Genomic DNA, 20,886 nt, shown 5'->3' with positions numbered 1-20,886 from the left:
GGCTTGTTTTGGATTACTTGTCCTAATCCGTAAAACATTATTCGTCAGCGGGACTAGAACGTGTGTCTGGTGGCGGGATGTAGCTCTATTACAGTTAAAAGTGCCACGAGGTAGAAGTATACCAAGCTTTATTGAGCATTGCACTCATTCATGTACAGGTCATGTTGAATATTTGTACAACTCTGTCAGTAGTGCAACTCGTGCGATGATAAAAGGAAAAAAAAAACAAACAAAAGTCCTTCAAGTGTTTCAACTTCAGAGGAGTCGATCTGCTGCGACACTTTACGGGATTTAAAAAATAATGTTACCAAGTCAGCAGCCCATGTACACAACTTCTCAAAAGACAAAACTAAAAACATGAGTCGTTGGCTTACACAATGGCGGACATTCAAGTTAAAAGATGTGACTTCCAATTAGAGAGCAGACCTTTTCGTAAAGCGTCTCAACAGCCGAGACGCGCTGCATGAAGAATTTTATCCTTTTACAAAGTGTACAAAATGCACATTGGTATGATACAAAGACTTCTTCCTATTTCACTTGTTTTTAAATGCATCAATCAAGAACAGAAGATAATACACACACTTAACAGCAGCTAATCCACAGGTTAAAGATGTGTCTGAGCAGACTGCGATGAAGAACACATCCCATCTTTAATTGTCAGCTATTAGGACAGCTCATGTATCCAGACTTTGGTCTGTCCCTTCCAGTGCAGAGCTAGTATAATGCAGTATAGGACTGAGGAGGCAAAGGTGTTTGCTCAACAGAAGAGGTACACTATTCAAACAGAAGCAATCATCCATTTTAATTACAACTCGGCTCAAGAAAGCAGAGGAATTAGAGAGAAGCGTTAAACATGTACTGTGAATACACGAGCTGTGAATACAGCCAAACACGGAGCCACAGAGTTACATTACTGGGTAGAGGTATAGAAGGAGCATTTGAGTTATGGTCATGCATTTCAGATACTTTGTAAAACTCTAAAGATTTTCTTTGTTTTGTTTTTCCAAAGAGGGTCTTTGTAAGAGTTTAACCCCTGAGCAGAAATCCATTTAAAAAAAAAAAATAAAAATAAAAATAAACATCTGAGCAGAGCGCAGTGCTGGAGACTGAGCTGAAACCGGTTTGAAAACGCCACGGTCGTTGTCACAGACATGCATTTCACATTTCTCAGAATTCCTTGGCTGCTTACATGTTTCCTGTCCTTTGAATGACAGTTAGTTCAGCCAGGTATCACTGACATCACACCAGACATCATTTTACTCAGACAAAGTCGAGGTAAAGACCAGAGGTGGTTTTAACCTGCAACACAAACTAAAAAAATTTAATGTGGGAACACGGCACTAACATTTTCAGCAACACTTTTAGTCCCCGTATTTAGCATGTATACGCAGTATATAAACATTTAATAAAAGCAGTTGTAAGCAGATATGTGTTTATTAACACATAACAGTTGTAATAATATAAACCATGTCTTCATAGGAGAAGTTATTACTGAATGTCCTTGTATCTGCTTATAACTACATTATAGCATGTTATAAACCACTTAATAACTGAATACTGCTAATAAAACGCTAAATAGGGAGACTTAAAGTAAAGTGTTGGTTATGAAAACACTGCTGATAGCTGCTGAATGAAAAAGAAAAGCCTGGTTTGGCTTAACTCATACAAACTTAACTCATTCTTCACATTTTTTACTGTTTCAATATTATCTTTGGAAAACATTTTCTTACTTTCATGCACTTTATATAAACAGAAACCACCGGAGGCTAAAACAACCAAATCTTTCACCAGTCAAAAATCTGACAGTCTTGTTAGTGCTTTGTAAAGGTGCCTGACTGCAGTAGCTATTTGTACTGATACAAAAGGCACATTTGACAAATACCTGGCTGAAGGATAAGTTCACAATTTTTCAAGTCTGTCTTTTTGTTACCGTCCCTCCACTGCAGCTCAACAGGGAAACATAAAGAGGGGATTTTGTACAAAAAAGACTAACTTGATTTTACTAACGAGGACTGCTGAAGCCTCATAGTAGCTTCAGATAAACTTTTGAATACATTTTTGCACAAAAAAAAAAAAAAAAAAAAAAGGAGTGGATTTTGTCCCCCATCACTTTTATTGAACATACATTAGGAAGAGATCTCTTAACAGCCAGTATGAACAGGAGGAATGATTACAGCAAGAAAAACCAATGTTCATATGGTCACCTGACTGTTATTTTAAGACAGACTTGAAACATTGTGAACCTATCCTTTAATGCTACAATATGGACAAAGAAAATTATGAAGTTTGAAATAAAAAAAACAAAAAAATAAAATCTAGGAACTTTGATTAATTTGAGATCCATGTGCAAAACAAAAGACCAGAGAAAAGACAAACTGGTCTGTGATCACGATGCTGGTGGATTCTGACAACAATGACATTTTGGGCTTTTTGTCCCATGAGCGAATACGACTACAAATAAATCAGAAAATTAGCACAGATCAGGTTTCCTGTAGTTAACTGGACTAATGTTCTGCATCTGTTTTCTACTTCAAAGAACTGATTCTGTCTCTATATTAGTGCTGAATAATGTCTGAGGAGCAGTTTATCATATATTAATATGGGGATTGTAATTTAACATTAAATGCCCATTTCTCAATGAATCAAGGTAGTTCTCAGACTTTCAGAGACATAGTGGTCTTTGTCTCATCCACTTTTGGTCTGAACCAAGAAAAAAAGTCTTTGCTTCATACCAGGTAGTCCGGACTAAACAGCTTAAAGAACGGGCGAGGAGAGGATAACTCAACAGCCACAGGCCGACATGCCCTCTAGGTTTCAACTCTGTCTCGATCAATGTATCACAAATCTTTTCACTCTGAATGTCAGAGGACAAAACTTCACCCATCAAATCTCTCTAGGTGAAAACGAGTGTCTCTGGAGATTAAAAAAAAAAAAAAAAGAGAGAAAGAAAGAAAGAAAAACCCTGAAATGTTTTCTCTGTACAACCACTGCTTTACATCTGAGAATCATCACAGCTCGGTGTGACACCTCTGACCCTCAGAGACAAGGGGGGGCGTGAGGGTGCAGAACAAGGGACAGCGGTCCTGGAGCCTGCAGTGCAGAGATAGAGACTGATGAGTCTGATCCCTTTAGACTGGGATGCGAACTCAAGGGCTGGAGGTGGGATTAACGCCCATGAAGCCGAGCGGTCCACCACAGACTATGTGTTGGGTGCGTGACTGAGACTTTGGGGGTGAAGCTGCTGCCGTTTCTGCTGCTCCTGCACAGCGAGCTGCTGGCACTGGTCCGACGTTGAGAGCTTGTTAATTAATGCAGACACACAGGTCGCTGGAATGATCAGTCCTGTGAAAGAAATAAAAGGGTTGAGAATGAACTATGTTGACATTTATAGCACATATAGGAAAGGTTTCAACATTTTGAGAAATATGCTTATTCGCTTTCTTGTGAGAGTGAGAAGATCAAGACCAATCTCATGTCTGTGCGGGAAACATGATGCTGGAGGCCTCATGGTGACAAGACTCAAGGTAATCCACTGCTCCCAGCCAAGAAAGTCCAGCACATAAGCCCCCGTAAAAACCACGTGTTATTTTTACACTTCGGTTTTTGAACGGATTAAAAAAAACAAGATATAACGTGTTAATTAGTGAGCTTTGGGAGGATTTAGCTGTTAACCTGGCTCTGTTTCCAGTCTTTGTGCTATTTAACAGATAGATATGAGCGTGCTATCGAGCTTCAGTTTTATAAAAAGGTGAGCCACTTGAGTTTGTGGAGAACTTCACTTTTTCAAGCAGCCTTATCAGCAAGGACAGCGGGACGAAGAAGGACACCAAGGCACGACTGGGGAAAGCCCAGCAAGCATTTTCCCCAACTCCACAACATCTGTGAGTCCAAGCTGTACAGCCTGAAAACAATACACGACATTAACGTGAAGTCGATCCTAATGTACGGATCTGAATGGTGGCAGGAAACCAAAACTGACAGGAGAAGGATTTAGGTTTTCCACAATGGACGCATGAGAAGGCAGTGTAGCCTAAGAAGATCACAACCTTTGAATTACACAGAAAAAACAAAAGCAAGAACATCACTGAAATAAGGCGACTGCACTGGCGGGTTACATCCCAAAGGTTGCACTGAGATGGACTCCTCCAGGAAAAAGAAAACCTAAGGTAAGTGAGGGCTCAACACCAGGGTTTCTGCAGTTAAATTTAGGACTTTTAAAATACCTTTTTAATAACACACAAAATTTAATACATGTTTTCACAGTCATACCGGCCAAAGTATGATGGAAAACCAGTAGGAACGATATGGCCTAGAATTATTGCAATATTATTTATTGTTATTTTATCACATTTTTTCAGTATACAAAAATAATTCATACTGATATAATTAATTGAATTAATGCAAACTGGACCTCGATGCTGCATAAAAAGGGAAGGGATTAACCAATTAAAAATGATATATTAAGTTTTTGCTAAAACTTGCCCATTATGAGCGGATGAGCTTCCTAGCTACTGTAGCTGCAGTAGCGACAGTGTTTGCTACAGGTCTGATGGTGCTGACTGAAAAAATAAATACATAAAATAAAAAACAGGATTTCACAGCCTCCGGCAGCACAATCCGCTGTCACAACAATCCCACAGCCCGCAATGTGAAACAAAAACATTTTATAATTAACATTTCTGCGTACGGCAGCCAAGAGAAAATATTTTGTAAATTAATACCCTGAACATGTTGTCGTTGGATAGCGGGATGGGGACGATGAGGATTTAGAGGTCAATCTTCTCGGCTACTGCCAACTCTCGGCAAGAAAGCAAGTAAGCGTATTTCCCAAAATGTCAAACTATTCCTTTAAAGTAGCAGTCCTCCAACTTACCAACTATCCTCTGTCCGTCTTCTGTTCTGAGCCGGACAATCTGCACCTTTACATTGGTTCCACTGACTGGAGTGAGCACTACCTCCACCTCATTCCACACACTGAGCACCGAGCCACACAGAACGTAGTACGTCCTACACCGAAGACCCACTTCACACTGTAGACCCACTGACGCTTTCTTACAGTTACCCCGCCTGCGGACAGAGTAACACACAAACAACAAGATTCACAATACAAGATGGAAGCAAACATATTTTAAGTTGACCGATCAATGTTAACAGTGAGGCTGAAAGGATTAAGCTGGCGATAGTCTATATTTTTGTTATCGTCAACAAACCCCATGAAAAGACCAAAACCAACCAAGTCTGTTTCTACAGGTCACGAATACGTAGTTCAGTTTTTAAAAAAAATAATAATTTCCTAAAATCAGCTGATCACTGTAGTTTTTAAATCAAACAAACAGGAGTAAATTGTGCATTTGTTGGAGACTATTTTCAGCGGGCGGATTAATCCACATTTGGTGCTGTAGTGAGTGTTTGGGGCAGCAGGACGGTGTGTGTGGGACTGAGTCAGAATAAACTACAGTGTGTGTGTTCATGGTGATGAAGGAACAACAGAGCGGCTCACTGATGTGTTTTTAATCGTTTTTGGGCAACAATGGAGCTCTGTGGCTCAGAGGAAGAAGACACATCAGGCTGTGAAACACAGATGATACTTGTGAGTATTCATTGTTGGTTTAGGTCTGTTCATGACATTTGTTGACAGTAAGAAAAATAAAGAATATGACCAGATTTAAACTTTAACAGAGATCTAAAGTGCACATACCAATATGCATGAGAGCAGATTTTTGCTGACGACACGTACTGGTCCGTCCAGTGCTGCTTGGCGTCTTCTGACAAGACCTAACAAAAACATAAATAAAATCATGATTCACCACGTAAAGCATTAAGTGATCTTCTCACAGTAATTTAAATAATAATAGAACGTTGTGTAACCTTTTTAAACTTCTTCTTGATGTCGGTGTACGTCTCCAGTTTGAGCTGTCTGCCCGTGTTTGGCCTGTACACCAGGAAGAGCCTCTTCTTGGCGTTCACCTCTTTGACCAGTATGGCTGTTTTCCTGTTGTTCCTCATCTGAAAACAAAATATACGTTCTTAAAAAAAAAAAAAAAGGGCCACTCCACTGATTCTACATATGACGATCCGTTTACTCGTCATGGGCAGTACTACTAACAGTTGTATAAAGTCTTCTGTGGCTCTGGAGGAACTGTCTGAGCGAGAAATATTCATTCCAACGTGCGCTTGGAGCCTACAATTTTACAACAGGATCCCTGCATTGCAAACTGGGGACATCAAGTTTGAAATACATGGGCATTAGCCAAAATAACCGAATGCACCTTTAAACCCCAAAAATTGAGCCAAAACATAAAGGTGCAACAGTTATTTGACAAATAGAAATGATATATTTCTATTAGGCCATCTTTTTTTTTTTCCAAAACTAGTGTATTTCATAAACAGTGTACTGTGATGTGTTGCTAAGTAATGTGATTACTTTTTCAGTAACAAGTTGTGTAAGCGATTACAATAAGACGGGAGGGCGGATTTGGTCTCTTTGCGTTCAGTGGATAGACCGGCCCGGTATGTGTTAGCTTGGTGCAGGGGTAGGATGTTGGGCGAGGCAATTGGCTTCTACCAAAAGAGGAGAAATGTGCCTCCTGGAAACAAAGAATGTGCCTTTGGCTAACTCCAAATTTGTCTTATTTACAAGTTGCTTCCTCTTAGCTAGCTTACTAATGTTAGCCACGGGTAAGGCTACATTCAGGAAGTGCCGCTGCATGCAGTCACTTGGGCTAAGCTAGCTATTGATGGTCAGTAAATACCTCCAAAAAAATAGTTAGCATCTGTGACCGACTAAAAATCAAGATATCACCAATTTTGACCTCTTTTCTTTTAATCTGCCTCTTGCAAGTCCCCCCAACTTTATGGAAGTTCAATTCTCAATTACAGGAGCGTAAAATGACATGGATCACATGTTAGATGTTGTGCAGCAACACTCAAATAACACTAATTTCGGAGATGTGTATACTAAGAACAAGTAAGGAATCGGGAGTTTAGTTTAGTTTTTCCTGGAACAACATTTCTCTAAATTACACATTTAGAAATGGGCAATTACACAGTTTGTTGATATGGTTCAGCAATATCACAGATACCTAGCTTCCATTAATTATTTATAAGTTTTCATTATTGCACAAAGCATTCTTTGCCAAATTATCAAATCACTCAATGCTAGCAGATGCCTTTTTGTTACTGTTGCAGGACAAAGAGTCATCACGGATCATCACAATGCAAATTTTGCTACTATCAAAAGGTGGAGAAAAAATCTTAAATCCTCCTCTTAACTCAATAAATCTCCAGTTTAAAGAAGTAAAATCAGCTTATGCTAAAAAGTAATTTTAGCCAGTTTAAAGGTTGCAGAGCTAATTTCTATACCTGTACATAGAAGCCGTCATCTGGTCCGTTCTGTTCTGCCCAAACATGCGTGGCTTCCTCCCAGGACATTCCCCTCTCCACACTCACCTGAGAAAAGAGACACACAGATACAAACTCAGGTAACGTTACTGCGGTCTAACCATACCCTTAAGAAGGGAGGGAGGTCAAAATGTCATAAATAAATATTAACATACGGTGTAGAGTTCAACGTGTCCGGATGTGGTGTAGCCCGGTGTGAGGAATTTCCTGCAGTCTACCTTCTTCACCTTCTCGTCACCAGAGCCCAGATCTAATAGAGGACAGGGAGAGAAAGATTTTTACTAACTTTCAGATCCAATGAGGTACTGAAATCCAACCTCCAGGGCAAAAAGATGATTATGACTCAACTGATTTTCTCACAGAAGAAAGTGCTTTGAATAATTTAACATAGTAGAAAAACGCCTTCTGCCCCAGTTTTTCTTCCGTATTTGTGAAAATGGTTGAATGATAAAATGAAAAATACCGACTATCTTACCAAGAATGCCCATGTCATATCTGCCATTCTTCTTGGCTTCCTGAATAACTGCTCCCAATGTGTCAGAAAAGTACTGGAACAAGGCATTTTGCTGCTGGACCTCCATGCCCAAAATACGGTTCAGGAACTTCCCAATATTGTTGTAGTCTGTAGCAGTAACAAAGTATGTGCATTACATTTATGTGAACATTTCCACATAACTGTACAGGCATTACACATCACATTTAACAGCAAGAATAGCTGCAAAGTCATTTCTTTTAACAAGTTAAAATCACCTTTGTCCAGCAACATTGTGCCAGATCTGTCCTCCACATTTATGAGGCCCACACCTATTAATCCACTTTGAATTTCTACAGAAGAAAAATACTGTTATTATTCAGAGCCACAGATGAGAAATATAGAAATAAATAAGGCATGCAAAAATTACACCGACATCTACAGTGTACGACAAACAAAATAGATTGTGGGGATGTTAGCCTGAAAGGGAAATAAATTCCCTGCCTTGTTAGGAATAGCATATAATACATATACCTTTGAAGAAATCTCCTTTAAAGTCAGAGGGTGGAGACACTAACGGAGCATCGATTTTTACGATCGACTTCATCACAATTTCCAGAGCGTTTCTGCCGTACTGCAGCAAAGATAAAACGCGAGTGAGTCACTGGCAAATACAGACAACGATAAGAACTTCTGAGACAAATGCTTGATGTCCTTACTTTGTTGTCAAAATTAAACCTGCTGAGATCTCGAGTTTCTGTTGCTCTTCTGTCTCCGTGAGTGAGAGCACCCTGTTACAAAGATTTAACAGTTAATATTTCACACAAATGTTAAACCTCCTTTAAATACTTTTTCACAAAAAAAAAAGAAAAGATGTACATTCAATTAGGCCTTACCAGGCTTTCAAGTCTTTTGGCAACAATGGATGCAAATCTCTGCTCTCCTGCAAGCTCCGATATGAGGAAAACATATTCTGGAGCTGTGACCTGGTTTGACCTGTGAGTTCTCCCTGTGTCCAAACAAACAACAACATTGTTAGGTACAGGAGGATCAATTTAGTAGATATTTAAGATAGAGATAACCCTTTGGTTAATATCTACTGACCGAACTGCTGTATAGCCCTGTCTGCACTCCACGGTAGCTCTAGTGTCATGTGGACTCTCCGCCGCTGGTTCTTCACTCGACGATCGGCCTGCAGGGATATACCTGAGCTGGCAGCTTCTGAGATGATGGCAATGTTCTGGTTGAAAAGAAAGACAATTCATATTACTGTTCACATACAAAAGTGCCATTAGCTGCTGTTTGTTATATTTATTAAAGTCCGTCAGTCCTGTCCAAAGTTTTAGATCAACCCCATGCAAATAAATTAAAAATATATATATAATAATCACTCTGTTAGCTGGTCTCAGATTTTTTGCAAGTTAATACTGTGCAGTATAACACTGGGTGACACATTAACAGAGATTATGAGTCTGGGCGCTGCATCATTGAGTAAAGCAAATTGCTTTGTTACAACTAAAGGTGCTTATATACCAAACAGGTTTTGTGCAGTTAAAACTAACTCTGGTGTGTTTAGGTCGCTTCACTTGGGCTGGTGTGAAATCTGTCACTCGAACTCTGGACTCTGGTGCTATTAGTTTGTTGTGTGAAAGCAAAGCAGACCAACCACAGGATTTTGTAAAGGTAAGTAGATGATTTTAGCATGAACTCAAAAGTTTAACTGCTATTTCATCCATCTTCTGATCGTGAACTCTCAAGGAAATTATCTCTACGTGATATAAGTGTCGTATACATTTCTGCAAATCATTTGTAACAATGGTAATAAGTATGGGGGTCAGCACGTGAGTGTGAGGATTTCCCCTGATTAATCAGAAAATGAAAAGGAGCCAAACCAGATGTGTTCTGCTTGTGTCCTACTGCATGTATTTTGGCAGTTTCATATTAACAAGTGAGTTAACATAGTGACCACAGTAACTAACACCCTGTAATTTTAATGGTACAAGATGCCTATTTTTCATCCTGTTTAAAGTGCAGCATGACATGTCAGAACTTCCCCCTCAGAAAATCCCTGTGATGATGCGCTGATGATGTAGGATGACATGACGAAAACCATCCCATGAATAAGCCAGTCCAGTGTCAGTCCATGCCCCAATCTCTAACCTAAAGCCTAAACCCTCACAGACTTAGTTGACGTCACCTGGTAAGTGCTTGAATGCGAGAGGCTGCAAGGGCCCAAAATGGTATAATGGGACACTTGGCACTTGGCAACATGCGTACAATTGCGGGTTTGGGACTTTCTATTTGACATTATTTACTTTGTTCACAGCCAAGGCACTTAAGGGACCGAATGCCTGATTTGAATGTATTCCAGGCTCATGCCTTACAGCATGAACGAGAGACAGACTAAATAACTTGCCCAAGGACATTCAGCTTACTTTCTAGTTTGCCAAGATCTGCTGTTGTTGTGATGTTAGCTATAGCAGCAGGAGAGTTGTGAGTATCGCTGTCTGGAGCTGCTGTGCTGGCTCTGGGAAACCGTCTTGTCCTGTCTGGCTATTAGCTTCACAGCAGCAACTGTAGGGACAGTTTGCTAACCCACAACCTAGCTAAGGTTAGTTACATTACTTGCTGTGTCGTTGGTCGCACTATATCATGGAATTGGATTTGTGCATAATCAAATACCCCACCTTTAAGGCAGGTGGCCTGATTCAGTTACTGTAGCACCAAACCTCTAATAACTTCTTTCTTCTAACTTTGCGTTTACCTTCTCTCCATCCATGAACCTCTGCTTCTCCGTGAGATTGAGGATTTCCACTGGGACGTCCAGCTCAGAGCGAGATTCATAGGTGATGCTGCCATCGTCATTACTGACCACGCGACCTTTGCGGCCAGTCATCTGAAGCACAGGTGAAGAAACAGCAAAGTCAAGATGCACACCGAATACTGAGCCAGCTCCAAAAAACACAGAAACTACAACAAAAAAGAAAAAAATACTTGAGGCTACATAGACGCCAACCACAAATGTTTTTACCTCCGCTACATTGTCGGGTCCTCCCAGTTCATCTATTAACTCATCCAAAGTGTTGGGGGGTAGATGCTCAGCTAGCTCCTCAAGTTTTTCCAGTAGATCTCTCTTCATTTTCTGGGCATGTTCCACTGCGTCCTGACTTGTTATGCAGCTGTCCTGACTCTCTGCCTTGACTTATGAACAAGTAAAAACAAGGCATTTATTAACCCTCAAAAGGCTAAATCAAGAGTGCAATAATTCTGCTTTGTGGTAACGTGCTTACCTGTGGCAGGTGTGCTGGGGGGGTTAACAGGGGCAGTGAAAGCTGGTCTGGTGGAGCCCAGCCCAGAGGCTAACAAGGCACTTTGAATGGAGTCTGGATCAATGCTCTTCCTTCTCTTTTTCTTCTTCTTCTCTTTCCCTTTCTTTGGTTCCTTTCTGATAAGCCAAGGATCTAAGACAAAGGAAGGCATAAAAAGGTTTGCTGTAAGCACTGAATTGGATATAAAAAAAAAAGTCTTAATTCACAACCACCCTCAGAAGTCTCACCGTCTTCCTCATCGTCATCAGACTCGTCTCTGAATGGGTTGAAATCATCGTCTTCATCCGCTGAGCTGACAGATTTGAAGCTGTCGTCACTGTCTTTACCAGACTCTTTGTCCGACTCCTCTGATTGGCTCTCCTCTGAGCTGGTACCTGACAAACCGCCGTGCTTGCGAGGCTTCTTTTTCTGCTGCTTTTTGACCTCTGAACCTGGAGAGATGATCAGAGAATGACGAAAACATTATAAACGTTAATGTTTGAACAGCACATAATTCTGTTCATGAGAATCCAGACAAGGCATTTTTAAAGACAAAGTCATCTGTTATTTCTCTTGGCGAGCTTCGCGTTCGGCTTTTCGGCGTTAGCTTAATGTTTTTTTATTTTATTACCTTTCCTTTTCTTGCCCTTCTGTTCTGGTTGTGCTGCAGTGTCACTGGGAGACGGGGTTTTCTTAGCCGAGAGGTCGATACCTAGCAGGCTATAAAGCTTCTGTCTGTCAGGAGCTGGAAAGTGCTTCTCAACCAGGGACTGCAATACACCTCTACAACAGAAAACATTTTGTTATAGTGACATACATAAATTATCCTGTTTAAATTGTGCGAGAGAAATCATCTTTAGTCAGTCCGTACTTTGCAGTTGACACAAAGTCATTGAGCTCTCCTCCTCCTTCCTCCAAGGCCTCAAGTGTTCTTGCTTCTCCAGTGGACTGAAGACCTATCACCACACACTGCAGAGGAAATAGCTCGTCAATATTTTAGACACTGAGGATGCTACTGAGCAAATTACGGTTATATGTGTATAATGTTAGGGCAGGTGGCACAACATGAACTATTTCAGCATTGAGTAGCTTTTGTCTGGAAAAGCATTCATCTCCTGTTTGGAGTGTTGATCAGAGTATCTTTGGCTAATAAGTCATAGCCTCTAATCTTTTTAAAGCTTCCTCTATGGAGTGGTCCGGTACCAGGGATTTCTTGATAAAATTTTCCTGGCCTTGATAACTTTCAGGTGGTTGCACAAATTTGTGGTGTTACATTTGCTTGCAAAGTAACACAGATGCTTTTGACTGGCATCTTCTTTGAATACGGTTTCACACAGCAGACTGCACAACCTTTAAGGCACAAGCACAGCGTTTGTCAGAACTGAGAGTTAATTAATGTATTCAATATTTCCCCACCAACACTGGGTTTTCCACGATTCTGACACATTTTTCTTTTTCCTAAGAAGCTTTTTCTTTCACCACATTTTACTCCTCTGTCTGTCACATCTACCCTCTTCCTGTGTTAGTCATGTGGAGTAACGTACACTTGTCATTTGTTGATAGCGGTTAGAGAGAAATTGTGAGTGTTTTTTTTTTTTTAAATGGATTTCTCCACTAATGCAAGCACAGCAGAATTGTTCACACATTAAAAATAAGATCGCAGAGACATGAATCAAGGTCGTAATCTTAATTCTATTAATTGTGCAGCTCTACGTACTGTTATATTTCAAGAGTAGTCTCACCTTTCCATTTTGGACCTCCTCTCTGGCCAGCTGGACCACTCTGCGGACTTTGGAGGCAATGCATAGGTATTTGAAGAACCTCTGGTGAGCAGACCAGAACTGGCCCCACATGGACTTCTTCATGCGTTGCTCTGCATCCATCAGGTTCGCAGCCTGCTGGAACTTCTCACGTGCACTCACCCACTGGGAGAAGCATAGAATGACATCTATTTATTAACTGCAAGCACAAATAAAATAATCACAACAATGTGCTTAAAATTAATTTCTATATGTTTATTTTTATGTGCTTACCAGCCTCACTGATTTGTTGTACATGTTGATGTATTTCTGAGTCAGGGGAACCTCCTCAATCTTAAAAGTCACACCTGTGAAACTCAACTGTCTTGCAATGTACATCCCCCTCAGTTTCATGTCCATAGCTACTATCTCCATGGCGCCAACACCTCTGAAATTGTAAAAGTATAAAAAAAACATACATTTTAGGACATTTTCTACTCCCGACCTGTTAAGCCCCATGACATTTGTTTTCTTTTGTGAAAATTTGCTGTCAAATGCAAAAAGAGAAACTTACCTGCGCTCAACAGCTTGGATAAAGTTGCCAAATTCTCTGAAGGGTGTTTTGTGTCCCCAGATGCCAAGCCGATTCATATAGGCCATATTTCGCGGTTCAGAGGCACCTAGATAGAAAAAGTACATTTTCAGAATTCTGCACAGATTCACCACCTTCACCTGAGTTTAGACTGCTAATCCGTTCAATAAGCAATATGCCAATAATTTATTTTGATTGCGTCTACTAACCTGTAGCACTTGCATACACAACCCGAGCCTTGGGGAGTTTGTTCTGCAGTTCCAACACTGCAAGCCCAGTTTTTGTAGGTTTGGATGAGCCAATTGGACACACATTTTTGGCTTTGTGACATTCATCATAGACAATCTGAAGACATTTGGTCAAGGAAAGTCATCACATTTCTAAAAAGAAGATGGTCTAAAAGGATAATAATGATTCTGTTTTGCACACATGAAAAAAAATATTAAAAAGTAGTTATTTCCTGAGAACATTTATTCTACTAACTGACGGCCCCTTGAAAGGATACGACTCCGTCAAAGTCCTCCCCACACCAGTGAAGAAGCTGTTGAAATCTGGTCTTGTACTTCCCTCCCGATTGGCTCTCTCCTATCAAGGAAGAGTAGGTGGCGAATATCACACCTTTCTTCACACTCCCATTGTGTTTTGAGGAGATTTTTCCATATTTGAACTGAAAATATAAAAGTGTAATTGAGTCACACTTTGACATTATGAAGCCAGTCACTGATTTCATCTATGTATCATCAAAGTATCATACCTTGTTCAGTGAGTGAACCTGGATGTTTTTGGCTCCTATATCCCTTAAATCCCTTTCAGCATCATACTTCAAGTCATTTGAGACACTAAACCTGAACAAAAGAGGAGAATATATACGAAGACGTAATACAGTGGAGGTTATTATGTTGGCATAACATCTATTTGAAAGGTAATAGCTTGTAATTCCCTGTGTTAAATATAATGTAAGGGATTTGGGGTATTTACCAAAGTGATCTCTTCCTGCCTAAAAGGTAATTCTCATAGATGATCCCTGCAATGGTTCGGCCTTTCCCCACACCAGCTCCATCGCCAATCAAATAGGCAGCACGATCACCGCTAGGGAGGAATGTCTCATGTTGCTGTGGTACAAAGGGACAAGGAATGCACAATTAAAACTGCACAATTTTGCCTTTCAACCAAGTTGAGTCTCACAAAGACACACAAAAACCATGTTAATGTCAAATGCTTATCTGCAGTGTTAATTTTGGCACCTGATTTTAGTTTGACATTTTAGTCATTTTATTATTGTTAGTTTTAGTCTTGTTTCAGTCAACTTAGGACATTTTAAAATAATATTTTTTTAATAAATAAGTAATTAGTTTGTTTTTCATTCATCCGTTATTCCCATAATTATTTACTTAGTTTGTTGACAAAGTCTGTAAAACATTTCGTCATAGTTTTCATTTTCAAAAGGCTGCTTTTTATTTTGTTTTATTCTCATTTTTGTTGCGGAAAAAAAAAAAAATAGTTGTCAACGAATATTGTTCATCACGGTTTTTGTTCACAAAACGAGCAGTGCTTACCTGAGCCGCATATGTGATTGCTTCCAGCTGCAGAGCAGACAGGCAGCCACGATCGATGGTTTCTTCTGGGATGGACAATCTGTACCACACATCTGGAGGGTTAACACTGGACAGGGTACTGGTCTCCACCACAGGATCAGGATGCCGCAGGCCAACCTTTACTGCAATGACAAACTGACCGGTCAGTGGCTCAAGTGATTAACAGTAACAGGTTGTGTTTTGTTTGATTTGATTGAGTTCACTGCTGCTGCAATGTGCTGCAAGATTATTTCCTGGGTGAATACGTGTAGGCTATGTATACATGTTTATAAATAACTGTATATTGTATATGGTTCTATTTTAATATGAATTTAGTTATCTGTTATGTTCTATGTGTGTAGCATGAAGGGACTACAAACTTTAATTTCAATATACAACCTTGTGCTTTAAAATGATAAATAAAAGTTACCTTGTATCACTCATTCCAGTCCCTTTTCATTAGGCCTGAGCATAGCAGTGCTCCTCACTTGTGTTCACAGTGGCTGGGTGAATAAATGAAGGCATCCTAGACAAGTATGGCTACACCTCACCGTTACATATACTTAAGAGTTAGCCTGACTGTGTTTATTATTGTTTCTAATTTTTTCCAGACCTTTGTTTCCTAATCTCATGGAGCCACATCGCCATTTGACAACAAGAAGAGGATTCTGCACTATAATACTGTCACTGCAAACCGACACAACAGTCATACTAACATTTCATTGGCATGTACTCCGCATAGGTCTCTGCATGACCCAACTCCTCTTCCTCTTCCTCCTCAGGCTCATCCTCTTCCTTCATCCCCGGGGGTTTCTGTAGACAAATATTGGCATAATGAGACAGTCTTCTGCTTTTAAGCATCTCCTAAACCTAACCATAAAAAAAAAAAAAACTTGCCAATGGTACCTTTAACATACCAACACATTTGGCAGCGTTCAACATATTACTAAATCAATATAATAATACTTACCAGAGAATGTGAGAAGTTTTGCATTTTAATGTTGTCATTAATCCAGACCCTGGTAGCATCTTTACCCAAAACTTCCTTCTTGATTCCATTGTTCGCTTCCCCTGAAACACCAACAGAGACCAGAGGTGTTACTTAAAAAAGTCCTGACAAATGTTAAATTTCAAAGTATAACAATTTTGAGGAGACTGCCGAATCTCAGTTCTCAATCTCATAATTAAAGAAATGTCACAGTGCATTTTAGAGCTGCAGCGATTAGCTTTATTAATCAACTAGTCAATATGCAGAAAATTAATCTGCCACTATGTTGATGATCGCTTCATCGATCAAGTAGTTTTTCAAGCAAAAACATTACCTTGTTCGAGCTTCTTAAATGTGAGAATTTGATGCTTTTCTTTGTCTAACGTGATAGTTAACTCAATATCTTTGGGTTATAGACGTTGATTGGACAAAAACAATGTGAAGACATAACCTGGACATTAGGAAGCTGTGGTGGCCTTTTTTTCAATATTTTCAGACATTTTTAGATCAAACAATTCATGGAAATAATAGTCAGCCTAATCGATTATGAAAATAATCGTTAGTGGCAGCCCTAGTGCATTTAAAAAAAATTAATAAAAACGTTGTGCAGATCATCAGAACTATAACAGTTTTGAAATTATCCTTATAAAGTTAAATGTTTTCAACCAATAATGAAATGTGGATGGGAGAGGGCCTACACGATCATTAAAAGGTTTGAAATGAGTTAAAGTTGTCACACAGACACACGCAGATTTGTATTTTGCACACAGTCAGCCATCATTTTCTCTTTATTCTGTAGTATATTTTTACTCTTTTTTTGGTCTCTTTTATAGAGGGGTAAACAGAGTGTGTTTTGGTTAAACACAGATGGCACCAAGTCCCAAATGCTCTCTGCTATGATTTGAACTTGCATAATATATTATGCTGCTACTGCTTTTATTTATTTGTTATTTATTTGTTTTATTTTAAACTACAACAGGAGAAGCCATGCGAAATTTCATTGTACCAGCGTATAATGACAATAAAGATCATTTATTCATTAAGCAATACTTATATCATCAAGTAACTTCAAGAAAAATCTGAAAGACATCTGGAGTGCTGAACCCTCAGAGAATTAACACCAAACTCTACAGCTTTTAGCTCATTATTTTGGTTCTCTGGACCTGATATGAAATCTATGATTCTTATAACCTCTTTAAATATCTTAGCCTCTCCAAGTGGAAATGATTAAAACCCATACATCACAACTGTTTGCTAACTATTAATCAAAATGTAAATATATTGCTCAGCCGTAATGGGTAATAGATCATTTAAATAACATTAAACATTAAATAACAATAAATGACCTGTCGCTGTTGCCGTTGCTACTGGTGTAGTAATGTCAGGCGGAGGCTTTAGCTTCATGAGCTCCATCAGACTGTTGGCCTTTAGACCGGTGCCCTTCACATTGCCGGTCCTAAGGAGGTCTTTCAACTGAATCTGCTAAAAACAAGAAAATGTATGATCAGCAAAAACAAAAGAAATGCTTTTCTCTGTGTTGTTTCGTCCTTTTAAGAATCTTTCCATTTTGAGCACAAACGTACCTGATCTCTGTTAGAAGGCACTACTGTGGACGCTGAAGGAGGAACACTTGCGGAGGAGGGGGTCGAAGAACCTCGCAGGGCTGAATTAGCAACATGGACCACCTTGGTGACAGTTATGGTATGCTTGATATTGTTTGTGACTGATTGTTTGGTCACAGCAGCTCCTAGAGATGGCAACTGATTCAGCTGATTTAAGACAAACGTGGTGGTTGATGGCTGAGGTTTGTGCTGTCGGGGAGACAAAGTGGAGTTTATTACATACCACAAAACAAAACATCAGCTGCAACATAACATTGTGTCTTCAATAATTAATGAAGAGAATTTAATATTCTGTAATCTCACCCTGAAAGTAACTATAGGGACTGGAGCTGGAGGCTCAGTTCGAACAACATCCACTGACTCTGTCCCCACACCAACATCCAGGGCATTGATGGAGATAGACTGGGAGAGGACCAGGAATCAGAACATTAGGATATAGTTAGAAAAACATTAATAAATCACTTATACACCATAAGAACAAAAACTAAAGATCATCTTACTTGCTGGGTTGTAGAGGGCTGTGCAACATCCTGAAAATCAACATCAAATAGACCAATATCATTTGGGCAAATGCCACTCTCACTCAGGGCAGCGAGAAGTAAATCCTGTCCAGGATCCATCTGCAAGACAAATGTATATGTCCTTCTGTTAATGTCTTTCATGTAAATGAAAACAATAATGAAACTAAAATAAAAATGTTTACAGATGAAACAATTAGTGGATTAATCGATTAGCTGATCAGAAAATACATCTGCATCAATTTTGATTGTACACTAAACATTTATGTTGTATTTCAAACAAAAATGTGACAAATCTGCAAAAATGTAAAAAATGTTAACTGCACACAGACATGACTCAATTGTAAATTTAAATACGCATTTACACATCAAGAGAGGTTTACAAACTCATGCTATTTTTACCAAACTAAAATTTTCACATCATAACGTAAGACTTGAGAGTTCAAGGTTTAATGCTGAGATCATATTACATTGCCTGCTTGTCCGCACATGAAGTTACTTTTTGTCCAGAGTGCATCTTTAAATATTGCCAAACAGACTAGTCTCTGCTTGAGCTATTGGGATGAACCAGACATGGCTAACAAACACATCAATAATAATAAATTCCACTAGTTTACATTTTATTTGCAGTAGCTATGGGAGAAAAGATGCAACAGTGCATGCTTACAAAAAGAAAACCAACACAGTAATGTGACCACACAAAAATGCATGACCCAAAAATCACAAAAGGGATATTATAACCCACATGTACAGCACACGTGTGGGAGCAAATACGGAATGCAAAGTCAAAGCCCGGTTTTCAAATGAAAAATACACCAGTAATACATTTTTACATTTCATTATAAAAAGGGACCAAACTTCTGTTGTTCAACTTTAACACACACACACACAGGAAGCTAATGTAAGCAAAGTGTTACATGTATATAAATGTTCACCTCGCCTCATCTCCTTCTCGCAGCGCACGCGTTACAAAGTGAAAATTAAACACTAAAATGTAACACTGACTAGAGAAACCTAAATTCACTCAAAATCAAGACTAACGATAGAAGAATGAGAGATAGCCATATCTCACAGCAGCGTCAGGTCAGGTCGGAGACTTGTTCCAAAGTGACCCAAAACAAGACACGTGTTTGCAATGCCCTACTTTGGTATGTTCAACTTCCTGGTCCCTCTAACTTACCTCAACGTAGCTTCCCCCGACTCATCGTTAGCTCAGCTGGTTACTAAGTATTTATACAAACAGCAACTACAATGTATGATAGGATCAACCATTTTGAGCGCTAATACATTGCAGTGTTAAACATAGCTAATCTGCACTAGCTAACCCTTGAATGGCACACTGTCACCCGCTAAACCGGCCTGGTTAGACCAGGGTGACACAGCTTAGCTGTGCTAGCTTGCTTACTAACCGAAAGCTAACGTGCTGAACTCAAAGACACTTTCGCATTCATGTCAGTGACACGACAGTGTTTAACAAATACAAACTTACAGAGGCTAATTTAACTACTAATGCCAATCATAGCTGCATCTACAAAATTCAAAGAAATCTCACAGCCGTTATGTTATTAACGGTCACCACGGAAACTTGCTTGTTCTCGCTAGTAACGTTAACGTTATCCCCGCTGTAGCCGTGTCGTAGGTGATATCATTATGCATTTATTACCTGACTGTTGCTTGTTTTCTTCTAACTTTGTCTCTCATCGAGTTTAACGCTAGCGAATATTTCGTTAACATTAAAACGCAGCGAGTGTTTAGCTAGCTTGTTACGTTGGTGCTGCTTGAACTTGATAACGAGTTCGCGATAAATGACGTTAGCAAGCGTACACAGCAATAACACCGAGTTTACAAAACACCACCTTAACCTAGGTCTTCACAGCGTGTCTCTCCCAACCTAATCCACAGCAGCTGGGCACGACAGCTGGGTTAGCTAACTACCCCCCTCGCATTGTTGTGATGTTGTTTACGGTGCTCCCACGCACTGTCATTGCTGTCGCTAGCTAACGTTAGCAACGAGGAGCGTTAAACGAAGACGAGCTAGCGTTACCGCTGTACCAACATCAAATCAAAATAACCAGTAACATGTCCGTCAAGTATCGCCACGCATCGACAGGCTTGCGTTCGTAACGGCAGAGACGTTAGTGTTAAACACACAGTTCCCACGCTGAAATCGACTTACTTGACAGTTCAACGGCCGCTCTTGCTCGCGGTCGGCGGCGCTCAGTAGTTCTGGGTTTGTTGTCCTCTTCGCTCCGCCGCGCTCACGCCATCTTTTTTTATCAAACGCTCAGCCGCATGCTGGTCACGTGACGTGCAGGCCGACAGCGGGCGTTTTTGCAGTCAAACTTCTCACCCGGCGTCGATAAAAACGGGTCTTCGAACAGCTGCAGGACGTCCCTCGACGACAATAAACCGATAAAAGCGAGGAATTTACCATTTCTAAAACGTTAGCACAAACGACAAACATAGCAGAGTCAGCGAGCTAATGCAACATCACGTGACCCCGCGAGGTCTTGGTAGGAAGTGACGATAATACATTTTTCTTCTTCGTTGTCTTCTTCCTTTTTTTTCCTCTGCTTCTGTTTTTACTGCTTCTTTCATATATAACTGCTCTGTGCATGTACATCCCTATTAGATACAACAATGATACAACACATTTTGATTAACTTTAATAT

General features: G+C 39.8%; 1 protein-coding gene across 6 annotated transcripts; it reads right to left on the bottom strand.

Annotated features, from left to right (window-relative positions):
- Positions 1-111: 111 nt before the first annotated feature.
- On the bottom strand, positions 112-20,754 carry sbno1 (strawberry notch homolog 1 (Drosophila)). Of its 6 annotated transcripts, none has more exons than XM_044173238.1 (33): positions 20,391-20,754; positions 18,197-18,316; positions 18,000-18,098; positions 17,658-17,885; positions 17,421-17,553; positions 16,057-16,157; positions 15,803-15,899; positions 15,069-15,229; positions 14,491-14,624; positions 14,267-14,357; positions 14,018-14,179; positions 13,722-13,857; positions 13,495-13,600; positions 13,215-13,368; positions 12,924-13,106; positions 12,053-12,150; positions 11,813-11,964; positions 11,430-11,633; positions 11,164-11,334; positions 10,905-11,074; positions 10,638-10,769; positions 8,978-9,113; positions 8,770-8,882; positions 8,593-8,664; positions 8,408-8,507; positions 8,152-8,226; positions 7,877-8,023; positions 7,557-7,651; positions 7,363-7,449; positions 5,869-6,006; positions 5,699-5,775; positions 4,874-5,067; positions 112-3,342 (listed from the first exon to the last, which is right to left on the bottom strand). In XM_044173238.1, exons 2-33 carry the CDS (start codon positions 18,314-18,316, stop codon positions 3,200-3,202), a joined length of 4,209 nt encoding a protein of 1,402 aa, XP_044029173.1. In that variant the 5' UTR covers positions 20,391-20,754; the 3' UTR covers positions 112-3,199. The 6 variants fall into 6 exon arrangements, with proteins under 6 accessions (XP_044029173.1, XP_044029167.1, XP_044029169.1 ...); XM_044173232.1 differs by having other exon boundaries at positions 17,421-17,556; positions 20,391-20,753; XM_044173234.1 differs by lacking the exon at positions 20,391-20,754 and adding an exon at positions 20,071-20,306 and having other exon boundaries at positions 17,421-17,556.
- Positions 20,755-20,886: the final 132 nt, after the last annotated feature.

Source organism: Siniperca chuatsi, linkage group LG18 (genome assembly GCF_020085105.1).
Source record: "Siniperca chuatsi isolate FFG_IHB_CAS linkage group LG18, ASM2008510v1, whole genome shotgun sequence".
Lineage (NCBI taxonomy): Eukaryota > Metazoa > Chordata > Actinopteri > Centrarchiformes > Sinipercidae > Siniperca > Siniperca chuatsi.
The sequence above is the reverse complement of the archived record's forward strand: the minus strand, read 5'-3'. Positions and strand labels throughout refer to the sequence as shown.